Raw genomic sequence first — 12798 nt, forward strand, 5'->3', positions numbered from 1 at the left:
ATCTATCATTACTTATTCCAAATTGTATTCTCAATTAAAAAGAGATTATCAATATGCACGTTAACGTACATTGCCGTCTACTGAGACACAATACCCATTGCATGCATTTTATTCAACGCAAGTGACCCAAGTAAGTATCCCTTCCCTTACTTACCCAGTAGGCAGGTAGGTGACACTTTATCTCTTCTAATCTCTCTCTATTCTCTGCTCATCTTCATTTAAAAAATCATTTTGCAAATAAGCGATTTATCCAATCGCAACGAGAATCTGATCCATATACCTACCTAAGTACCAAAGATTACTCAATATTGTAGTTTACTACAGAATAACACTTCGCGTCCAGTCCAGCCAAACAGGTTTGATTTCTCCAAAGAATCTCAGGCATTGCCCTTTGAAAGTGTCCAGATAATGTCTGTTTAAGAGAACGGCCACTAAAGATTTTACGTTGCAGCTGGTTTAGTGTGAATGAAGGAAACTGTTCAAAATATCGTTAACCTCAGCAGTAAATTTTTAAGGAAGTAAATGTGATATTGTTAACGACTAGAAGATAAGTTTATAGATACTGGGTATTCCCAAGACTGCATTACCTACCTAACTATAAGCTATCAAACACCTATCTATTTATAAAAATGCTTGAGCAGTTTTCACCAAAAGTACAAGGAAAGGCTTAAACTTCTTTTAAATACCTAATAACCCGAGCCTTCAATTGCCATCTAATTTAAGGATGTAGCAAGCCACTAACGATCGGATTTACCAATGCATTCAAACTTTTTGCAGTTGTCCGATCATCGTTCTCAGTTTCTGATCACGACAAAAACACACCCATTTGTCTATGACACACCCACCACAGAGAATGTACTAGACTATCCGATATTAAAACAAGGAGGATGAAAATAGTTCGTGAAAGCTCAAAGTTCGATGCACGATGATAAAATAGAACATCTACAAGGCCATCGTACCTATTCATAGGACATTATTTATTAAGGTATTTCTATCCTAATATTATAAAGCTGAAGAGTTTGTTATCTTGACCGAGCTACTCTCAGGAACTAAAGGTCCGATTAAAAACAAAACTGTCAGTGTTAGATAGCGCATTAATTGGAGAAGGGTAAAGGATTATCCGGATGCGCATAGCAGTTCCTCCCACGGGACGCGTGTGAAACCGCTGGTGGAAGTTAGTGTTATTATAAGGTTTGAACTTAGAAATTTTCTTTACGCACAAAACTACAATGCAGTGTGGTTAACACATTTTCAAGGCAAGGCATTAACAAAACAGTAAATGAACACAAACAAAGTTCTAATGTTTTTGTTTTCAAGAGTGATTTCAGTGAGTTAATTCCTATCATTTCATTTGGTTGGTCAATTCGTTAATGAAATTGTTTTTTGCCCCTTCAAGTAGGTACGCGTATGCAGCTTAATTTTGAAGGAGTATCCACTCGATAAAATAATAATTATTTAAAATTAAGTATTAGGTACCTATATAGGTAACTTAAAAAAACATCGTATTAAAATTACAACATTACAAAAAACAGATTGTAGTACTTACAAAAAATATAAAATAAAAGAAGTTTTATCGATAAAAATCTCGTCGTGCCCGTCTGTATACAAACCTGGGCCGATGACGTAGTTGATGCGGAGACCAAGGTCGACTGGATGACGGCAACCAGTTTACCAATGGGTGTGTCTATGTAAACTATGTCTACCGTATAAGTACACCATATATTACAGAATATACGATGTACCTGTAATATTTTGAAGTAAGTACTAATACACTGAAGAATTTGTTTGCTTGAACGCGGTTATGTCAGGGCAGATTTGAAAAAATCTTTCAGTGATAGAAAACTACACTATTTACGAGTAACATAAACACAAAAGTTCCCATGGGTCGCGAGCGAAACCGCGGCAAACACCTAGTCTATAGGTACTAAGTTAAAAATTTATACAGCTGAGGAGTTAGTTAACATTGGGACCGTTTGGGTCCGATTTGAAAAAATCCATTCCTCGATGGCTAACACTAACAAAATTTTTTCTCATTTCATTACTGAAAAGATAAAGACTAAATTAATTACGTTTTCATTAGCAAAATTATGTATCTCTAAAGTTTAAAATATGCAAGTAATTATGATTACTAATCAATTCATTTATTAATTTACAAGTTCATACCTATACCTGAACATGTTTATGTACGTATGTAAATATTTATGAATAAAACCAAAACAAACCATTAAATAAATTTTATTTTTTTATATCTAAAAGTTATTAACAAATTATAACGTATAATATAACAACATTTGATTTTTATAAAAGCTTTATGTGTAAGTAGGTATAAACTATGTAAACATTTTAAACATTAGAAATGCTTATTGATCAAATGTAAATAAGGTCATATGTTTGTAGAAAATCTACTTATACATATAAAAAATGTATATTAAACATATATTAACATGATTAAACCTTTAGGAATTTCATTCCAACATAATTTCAATACAATAGCAGGCAGCATTTTCATTTCGGTAAAACAGTTTTGTTTTATTTTATTATTCCTATAGGTATAAAAATACGTATATAGTACGTATAAAGGTGATATGGTAAAAACAATACGTAGTTTTAATATCAGTAGGTAAATAACAAAATCACAGACATAATTTGCTTGGCAAGTAATGTCTTTGAGAGTTAACTAATTTAAGTAAATCTGAACACAATTTTATAATAAACATTATTTTTGACTCTTAATTTTACTATACAAATATTATTTCTTTACCGAATACGGCTTTTAAATCTTAAAAACTTTTTGATAACAATTTTTTATTATTTTATATTAAAAAAAAAACTACAGACTAGTTTTTTATTGCAGGCTACCACATTGTAAAGGCACTTTTCTTTAAAAATGCTCAAAAATATTTAATAATTATAAAAACAAATATCCTTAAACATTTTTGTCTTATGATTTATTCTTAATCCTAAAGATAAAAGTGATTCTCCGATATAATAGGCTGTTTCACCATAATAAACTAGGGAAAACTTGGTTGTATAATGTAGGTAGAATATATTTTTTAAGTATGGTATTCAGGCAATGGTTAATTTATTTATGTTACGGACAGGTCATTGGTTGGCTAGAAACACTGTAATTTTCGCCCTATTTCAACAAATTATTTCATAATGAGTATTTACTCAAATGGGGAATAGATATGTATTTATGTGGGCCGATCCCGGCGGCACTGCAATGCCGGGCCGACCCGTGACGGGAGTGGAGCGAGCCCCGAACATCCCGTCAGTTTACAAAAATCAGTTTAATATACTGGTCCCTCAGTGAGGGAACTTTCAGATATTAAGCTGAAAAGAACAGATACTACACTTTGATCTTAGCCAAAAGGCCGAGAAGCGATACCGAACTAAAGTGACGGGCGAGGGTCGTTGAGTCGCGGAGAATCTTAACACCGCGATACAGAAATGAGCTTCAAATGAACAGCGCCATCTATCGAAGCGCTGAGAAACTATACAGTGGTACTTATATTGTATGCGTCTACCTAAATATAAATATGATTTTAAAAAGTAATGGTGTTAAATACTGCAGTGTATTTTTTGGTCATTTACTGATTGCATATTTATATTATTATTGTAAAATTACGTAGGTATGAAAAGTTTAGAAACAATACCTTAAACCAAGATGCAACACACAATCCAATAAAAAAGTTTTGTACAAAGTCTAAATGCAAAAAAATATACCAAAAATCCATACTTGCATTTCACCCAAACATTCGTACCATCTTAAAATAAATGCTAACAGTATTTTTCCTTTAGCTGTTTCCTTAAAATCTTACCAGCTGCGTTTTTAGGAATTTCTGGTACAAACTGGACTTCCTTGATTTTCTTGAAGGCTGTAACTTTGGTGTTGACGTAATCTAATATTTCTTCTGGTTTCAATTCTTGGCCGGCTTGCGTTACTATAAATGCTTTGGGAACTTCGCCTGATATTGGGTCAGGAATACCAAGGACGGCGCAATCGAGAACTTTGGGATTCGTTCTTAGAACCATTTCTAATTCTGCTGGAGGTACTTGGAAGCCTTTTACCTGGAAAAAGAGAAGTTCAGTATTATACTATGAAACAAATTATGAAAAGAGGTTGAAATCAGACTTCGCCCATTGTCATTTGCATTGGATGATAATTGGACAATGAAACTTAGGAAATGACCTATGTTCCCCATTGGAATCCCTATTTGGTATTGTTAGAGTTTATATTTTAAATAGAATCTTTTCTAAGACTGACACTTTAATACAATTATTATGGCTAGAGGGTATATCCTTTGGCAGAGTACTAATGTCAACTGTGTGTTTTGCTTTTTCAAAATATCAGTTGATTATTTAATACCTTTAGCAATACCCTTCATTACTATAATGACCCGGTATAATAAAAAGTACCTACAAAAAAAATATTTACCTTTATAAGCTCCTTTAGCCTGTCAGTAACATAAAGATACTTATTTTCATCATATCGTCCGATATCACCAGTCTTGTACCAGCCGTCTTGAGTTAGAACCTCTTTGGTCGCCTCCTCGTTTTCATAGTAACTTGACATCACGTTGGGACCTCGGAACCAGATCTCACCTTCCTGAAAATGGTATGTTTTATGATATAGTGGTGTATGTTACTAGGTTAATTGGGAATAGTACTAGATTATAATATGAGACGTCACTTAGCATGGTTTTGTTGGTTTTAGAGATAAAAGTGGAAGTTTTCTCATGGCTAAGTGGCAACCCTATAAGTCAGTCGATCATAAGGTTAAGCAAAGCTACGCGCGGGCGGTCCTTGGATGGGAGTCCAATCTTTGACAGATTGGTTTTGGACTGACAAGGAACCGAACGCCTCGCTAGTTCTAGTAAATAATCACACCTATCGCATATTGGCCTATAAGAAGGTGCCTGACTTGTTCAAACATGTTAAAAAAAGGCTAAGCAGATGAGATTACTAAGCACTACGTCAAACATCGTTACAGCATTTTTATCGTCCCACTGCTGAGTACAGGCCTCCTCTCACATGGAGAAGGATTGAGCGTTAAAGTCAAATATAGATAAGTAATAATTGCTTACCTGACCAGGTCCCAAAGCCTCTTGCGTATTAACATCAGCGATCTTCACCTCACTGCTAGCGAACACGAAGCCAACAGACGCATGGTTCGCATCAACGTTCCTCGCCACGGAGATACCACCGTTGGTCTCCGTCAACCCGTAGCCTTGACGGAACATTATGTTTTTCTGAAAAATTTAAAGATTTTCGTGAATATATTTAGTGAGTAATAAATAATTAGTACTACAAAGATAAATGGTTTGATTATTGCAGTTGTGAATATTTATTTATGGGCACACCAGCAGCACACAATAAAATATGTATGTATGTAAAAACATAAGTTAAAAAATAACATAAAATTCTAGTTTGCTATGCCTATTACAGGTGTACACATCGAAAATAATTAAATTAATATACATTGAATAAAATGCCTAAGGTGATTGTTGGTGTTCGTCATTTATTTCAGCTACTACTGGATTATATATACATTGACTTATTGTTTTTTTTTTTATACTTAGGTTCAACAAAGTTCTATTTCTACATTCAACAAACAATAACATAAAAAAAAACTACAAGTCCAGAGTCCGATCGGACCGACATCATATAAAAACAAAAAAAAAATGTTGTAAAAAATAATACATAAATCGAACAAGGCACCTTTGAATCCAAGTTCAAAGATAAAGAAAGACCTCTTCACAGTTCCAGAGGTCAATAACAAAAGATACCGATATATTATCGGGTGCTAAACTCCACTACGACGGCGTTATCGGATCAAAGTTGAAATGTACTTAGCTATCAGACAATAGTATATTTATCTTTTGATAACAGGTGCACAAGGTGTACTGTAGTACGTACAATGTGCGTATAATCTGTTAGTAATTTGTTAGATTATTTTTTTTCAGATATATGGTGTTTGTTTATTGATACCTCTTCAGGTTTTCGCACTAAAATATATGAGTTTGACATTTCTTGTAAAGTCAAAATTCTAGCTCTAGAAAGCAAAACTTTCTTAATATAAAGCTCTACTATTAGTGACATTCCTTACAAAACAGTAATTAGTGTAAGTATAGGCACTAAACCGTTGCATAACGTTATGTAAGCGACTGTAGTAAATTAATCTTTATAGCTTTCTTCAAAAGGACTTTGGTGTCTCAAGTAGGTGCTTAAATATTTTAAAAGATAATTAATTATGTCTACGATAAGTAATTATGAAAGTACTTTAATATAGTAACGTAAATTAATCTATAGGTACGATTATATCTTTTTGGTATTTGTAAAAGTACTCAGGAATGTTATAGTGCCTAGTAACTCACGAAAAAGGTCATAGAATCTTTGAAAACTTCTCATCATCATCATCAAAAATTTTATCGTCCCACTGCTTGGCAGGACAGGACAGGACCGACCACTTTAATCACCACGATTGCTCATTAAAAAAATTGCATAGGATCAAAATGTTTATAAGTCACATCTTATTCCAACATTGAACAAAATTAGAATCACAACTACATTTCGCATAATATGAATACCTATTAATCAGTACTTAGGATACACGCTGAATGAGAAGTAGGTCAACTATGATAAAGTATGCTCTATTCAACGCTGTGACGTCATCAAATCTGAGCACATACTAGACAATAGGATAACAAGAACTATACTAATAAGTTCCCATTCGAACTATTTGCAAGTTAAGTCATTTTGAGTATTAAATAGATATGTTGTCACGGTTGAATGAACTTTTTACTTGCGTTGCGTCGGTAGATAGCTATTTATATCTAGACTGATTTGTATGTGCTAAATGATATTATGAACATGTTTACTGTTGCTAGGAGAAAAAAACAAGTTTCGATTTGGATTTAAGACAGGATTTAGGCGGCTATAAAATATGCTGTGATGCTGTTTTATGATGATCAAATGGTTTAGAGAATATTTATTTTATAAAGATGTAGGTAACTTGAGAACATTAGCTCATACTATGAATAGACCGTCAATTAGTCAATAAGAATCTGACACCCCTTCACAGGTGGAGGCAGTGGTAATTTGACCAAAAAATCATTGCATTTATACCAAAACAACTCTTCATGGCATCATTATACTAGATAGTTTCTGAACAGAGGATTATCCTTCAAGCCTCAAAGACTGGGTATATAAACAAAACTTACATTCTTAGCAATAACAGCTTCGGCGTCTTGTTTAGAGATTGGTGCAGCTCCGCTCACGATGCCGTAAACAGACTCCAAATGCTTAGGCTTCACTGCTGGATGCTTGCCCAGGAATACCACTGGAATATTAATAGTGTATCTTTTAGAAGGGTCAAAACATGTACATAAACATTTAACATTGGACTGCTGATCAGGTGTCCAAATTTTAGTTCAAGTTCAAGTCTAAGTACAAAGTTTAGTTAAGAGATAATTATCAGTTGCCAGAGTCTAAACAGCTCGATAAAGCGTTTTATCACGATCAAACATAAAACTAACAAAGACTAGATAGGTAGGTGCCTACTAACGAAGATATTCGCATTAGTTCAGATTGTCAAAAAGTTGATCAAGCATGACTGGGAAATGATTAGAAATCTTTTGGTGTTTATAACAAGCTATGTTACCATTATACATAAATCATAATAAAATTTTAATTTGCTATAAATGAGGGTATTAGGGTTATAGGTTATTAGGGGTCGGCGCGAAATGTTTTCCGTTGGAATCCCTCCTAACATCTCTTACTCTCCACTCTTAATCATATCGTCTCTTAGTCAATCCACCATTTCCTAAGTCAACATCTGTCTCTCCATCTATTCACATTCATACTCAACACATCCTTCAAGCTTACATAATGTAAGCTGTAAAAATGTAAGTTACATTTTACACCTTCTCAATACAACATAAGAACACTTTTATATTAAAATCTTACCCATAGGAGGCACCAAGAACAAAACTTCAGCTTTATGTTGTACCAACGTCTGAAGAAATAGTTCAGGTTTGAAGTAAGGCATGGTCACCAGCTTAACGCCCAACGCCATTTGATTCATCATCAGAGCATTGAAGCCGAATATGTGGAAGAAAGGCAATATTGCTGGCAGCACTGCTTGGTTTGTTGCTGGAAATAAAACATGAATTTGGAATTACTTAAATAATAAAGGTAAAACGAGATTAGGTTCTGACATACGAAATAAGTTAGACTAAAAGGATATTTGGTCTATATATTAAGAGGCTACACAAAGTTTTAAAGAAGCTTCCAAATGGGCTGCATTTTGATTTTGAACCCTGTCGGGTAGGATCGATTTGAACCTCAAATAGGGTAACTCTTATCATACCATCAAGCTATCATGAGTAAACAGAAATAAATAAAGTACAATGTAAATCTTACCTGTAGTTTCTTTAATAGCAACAATTTCAGGATCAATAATCTGCTGGTTCATGGCAACAACACTTGAGTGTGTGAGCACCACAGCTTTAGGAAACCCTGTAGTCCCACTTGAAAATGGCAATATCGCCAAGTCCTTAGGACCTCTTTTCACCTCCTTCAAACAAGTCGTGTCTATGCTAAAATCTTGAGCAAACTCTGAGAACTTTATGGTACCTTCTGGTAAACCATCGTTATCCACTAAAATTATTGGTATGTCTACTTTCAGTTCTGTTAAAGCTTTTTTGATGTTCGCGTAAGAAATTTTCGACGCAATCACTGCTTTACATTTGATTAATTGTATTTGGCGTTTTAGTTCCTCTGAAAACAAAATATTAATTTTAATGAAGGCAAGAACATTACTTCGGTATTATGCTATGTCCTTTAGAGCAAACCTGAGTTATAAGCAGAAGTTTCGTAAGGCAGCGTTCACAGTCAAATTGTTTAGCATTTCTTACCTGCTGTATAAATAGGGTTCATCATACTGGCAATACATCCAGCCTGTAGTACGCCCAAAATAGTGACAGGATATTCCGGGATATTAGGCAAAACTATAGCCACTTTATCATCGTTCTGCAACTTGAGTTTTGTCCGTAAAGAGGCGGCGAACGATATGGACATCTTATGCGTTTGCGCATATGTGTATCCTAGGCCTGTTACTGCACATACCTTGAACAAGAGTTAGTAAAATATACTAACATGTACAAGTGATAAACAGGTATGTACACAAATGTGACCTTTGCCATTTAAGCCGTAATTCGTGCGTCACTCAAAATTAGTATACTTATCATCAATATAAAAAAAATGGCATAAGTAGATTTTTAATATAAATATTGTCTATAACAGGTTTATCCTATTTTGTTGTTCACATTTATCTAGCTTATGTTGGCTAAGAATATCTTGTGCGATTTCATAAGGATCTAAATATATTTTTTAGGAAGTCTGCTTTTGTTGGTTGAGCCGTATTCTATAAAAATCAGTCAGTTTAGCATGTTAAGAACTGATCTGGATTCCTATTGGATCTTGAGCAGTGTTGGGGAACCGACGTTAGGATTAGATAAATTCTTAAATGAAAATTGAACACAATTAGGCCAAGACAGTGTACAATCAAAATTATATAAAAACAAGCAGAGACAAATTGAAAAAAAAATTAACACACGTGGAAAATTATCTAATAGCAGTTACGTCAATACTTATTATGCAAATGACTATACTTTATTATGTTTTCAAACGAAACTAGTTACAGACGTGTTATGGAACTGGACTTGATTATTTATTACAATGTTGAAAATTATTAAATACAAGATGGTCTGTTACCATAATAAGCCCCAAAACGCTTGTCTTCTAAGGTGAAAGCTGGATTTTATTGTTCGAAAGAGTAACTTTCCCCTGAAGTACAAAAGGTTCCGGAAGAAAGGTCAGTAAGAGTCTGACCAGAAGTTTTAAGTAATCTCTTCCGCTCCAACTACAGAGGGAAGCGCCATATTATTTGATGATTAAATAGCTCCCAAAAAAGTCCCTTAATAAGACTGAATGGTTTGTTTGGCTTTCTAGTTTCTTGCTACCGATAGAAACAAGATATAGATCTTAAATGGCAGACGAGGCTTATTGAAGCAAGGGTTTAAATGCTTTTTCAGCATAGATTGGTACCCATCCATTAACTGACCGCAGCAGGCATAGCTTATGATAGGTATGCAGCTGTTACCTACTCACCATCCCTCATTTAATAAGTACCTAAAGTAAACATGATAAGTATCTAAATACATAATCCTGAGTAATCAATGGCCTAATTATCATGATTGATAAAATATTTAATTAAATTAATTTTTGCATGTCATCCCCACATAGGTATTTGTGCACATGGTTGAACTTTGAACATTGCAATGGTTTTATTAAAGTATAAAAATTTTACTAGTGTTTAAACTTATCTCAATCTATTTTATTATCCTATAAAATGATTACAAGGTTCAAAAGCAATTAGGTATAACGCGTATGTGTACTTCCCTCCCACATGTGTATTTTTCCATTTATAAAATCCATGCATAGTATTTGAAACACAACATAGTTTTTATTGGCTGTTGAACCCTATGTAAATGGGATCATAATGAGAATTACGTTAACAGCTCTATCATATAAACTGTAGGTATAAATTGCTTTTTAATTTGTGAACTCATTAATATTGAAAAATGTGAGTAATGTTAGTTCCTATAAAGTAGTTTGATAGGAATGTACATAGGTATTTTATGTACTGCCATGAAGTTTACTTCTCTCTCTAACAAATTGAATCCACATTAGCGCTGAATTTCTTTACAGAGCAATATTTTAAATTTGTATTTAAAAATGTACCAAATTAAGTTTAATGTGAACAGGAATAAAGATAAAATAGTTATCTAATATTTTTTTATTAGTGCCTAATCTAATCATAATGATCTAGTTATATCTGCATAGGAATTAGTTACAAATGTACAAACGTTGATAGTGGGATAAAACTGAGTACAAAACTGGATATTTATTGTTCTTATTTTATTTGCTTCTATTAACCCATTGTATTCAGAGCACAGATATACACAAAATACAATTGATTTTCTGTTCTATAATAGGCGATATACAAGCAGCGAATCGCAGAATATCCTTTTAAATAATATTACTTTTTTAATCTAACACCAAATATTTGTGTGTTTGTGGTTTGAGGACATCAGTCATTTCAAATATACTTTTTATTTAAATATTTAAATTAGTTTTTTCTAACACAAGCTTATGTAAATGAGAGTTGCAGTCAGTCTGATGCTTAGTTTATGTTTATTTATACATGCCTTTGGCTATTAACAAAACTTACTTTAACCATTCAGTAAATAGCTTACATGTTTCCGTGCATACCATTTTTAGGGTTCCGTAGCCAAAATGGCAAAAACGGAACCCTTATAGTTTCGTCATGTCCGTCTGTCCGTCTGTCCGTCTGTCCGTCTGTCACAGCCGATTTACTCGGAAACTATAAGTACTACAGTGATGAAATTTGATGGGAATATGTGTTGTATGAACCGCTACAAAAATATGACACTAAATAGTAAAAAAAAGAATTGGGGGTGGGGCCCCCCATACATGTAACTGAGGGATGAAATTTTTTTTTTCGATGTACATACCCGTGTGGGGTATCAATGGAAAGGTCTTTTAAAATGATATAAAGTTTTCTAAAAAACATTTTTCTTAAAGTGAACGGTTTTTGAGATATCAGCTCTCAAAGTCGTAAAAAGTATGTCCCCCCCCCTCTATTTTTATAACTACGGGGTATAAAATTCTAAAAAAAATAGAGGTGATGCATGCTAATTAACTCTTTCAACGATTTTTGGTTTGATCAAAGTATCTCTTATAGTTTTTGAGATAGGTTGATTTAACTGTAATTTACGGAACCCTTCGTGCACGAGTCCGACTCGCACTTGGCCGGTTTTTTTTTCTGTAAGCCGTAGAAGTATTTCTTTATGGTATAAAGATATAAATATAAGGGTCATAAAGATAACTTACCGTAGCAGTTTTATCAGGCCACCTGTCCAAATTGTGCCATACAAAGTCATTTACTGTACTACTGGTTGCCGGAAGATCTTTGTACACAGATGTCAGAATATTTTTTTCTGGAGCCGAACTGTTTTGTCTGACAGCGGCAAATGACATTCCATTTTTCTGTTTGTTTAAAACTTTAAGCACTTTACTTCTCACTGCACTTGCCATTTTTCTGACTGAAAAAAAGAAGAAAATAAATTAGAGACACACTTAAAAAAATTAACATTAATAAAATTTGTAGAAACGGAGAACTGATTATACATAAAGTTTGTTGCTATACAATACCATGTACTAATGACCAATTAACATTTATTGAAATCTGCGCACATAGTCTTAATTAATTCAAAACAACATTATTCATTTAATAATAGTATGCTGATATCATGAAATCATATAGTAATTTTAATTCAACTATGTTAAAAAATACGTTATAAACGACACTCAAAAATATATCAAGTAAAATTCTATTTATAAATGCCAATTTTTACAGAAACTAAGCAATAAAAATATTTACAACATAACACCTACCGTTTCACGCGACTATCCGTTCCCAAGCCGAACGCGGTTCTGAAGTAACTCCCGGTAGTCGGTTAAATAATACACGAATATAAGTCACAACAACACATCCGCCGTTCTATTGTTAAATTCGATAATAGCAAACTTAGTTTACTAGCAAATCTTTGTGTCCTTGGACTTTGAAACAACGCATAACAAGCGACTAGACACCGACGAGCTTTCACTTTGTTTTCAAAGATTGATGAAGCGAACAAATTGAATATACGT

At 33.6% G+C, this 12798-nt stretch overlaps 1 protein-coding gene and 1 non-coding gene across 2 annotated transcripts; both read right to left on the bottom strand.

Annotated features, from left to right (window-relative positions):
• Positions 1-3193: 3193 nt before the first annotated feature.
• Positions 3194-3386, bottom strand: LOC126055478 (U2 spliceosomal RNA). The gene has a single exon (XR_007511465.1). It is a non-coding gene; the product is annotated as a U2 spliceosomal RNA (small nuclear RNA).
• On the bottom strand, positions 3194-12757 carry LOC110384553 (uncharacterized). The gene is made up of 9 exons (XM_021345867.3): positions 12544-12757; positions 11980-12191; positions 8919-9129; positions 8425-8781; positions 7969-8154; positions 7224-7342; positions 5088-5252; positions 4439-4609; positions 3194-4071 (listed from the first exon to the last, which is right to left on the bottom strand). Exons 2-9 carry the CDS (start codon positions 12181-12183, stop codon positions 3781-3783), a joined length of 1704 nt encoding a protein of 567 aa, XP_021201542.3. The 5' UTR covers positions 12184-12191; positions 12544-12757; the 3' UTR covers positions 3194-3780.
• Between the last annotated feature and the right edge of the window lie 41 nt (positions 12758-12798).

Source organism: Helicoverpa armigera, chromosome 16, assembly GCF_030705265.1.
Source record: "Helicoverpa armigera isolate CAAS_96S chromosome 16, ASM3070526v1, whole genome shotgun sequence".
In the NCBI taxonomy this organism is placed as follows: Eukaryota; Metazoa; Arthropoda; class Insecta; order Lepidoptera; family Noctuidae; genus Helicoverpa; species Helicoverpa armigera.

Coding starts and splice junctions, on each gene's coding strand:
- LOC110384553 (XM_021345867.3), bottom strand. CDS start 12,183: ATGGCAAGTGCAGTGAGAAGTAAAGTGCTTAAAGTTTTAAACAAACAG. Junction 8,782..8,918: donor GAACCCTATTTATACAGCAG/GTAAGAAATGCT, acceptor TTTTGTTTTCAG/AGGAACTAAAACGCCAAATA. Junction 8,155..8,424: donor TGCTATTAAAGAAACTACAG/GTAAGATTTACA, acceptor TTTTATTTCCAG/CAACAAACCAAGCAGTGCTG.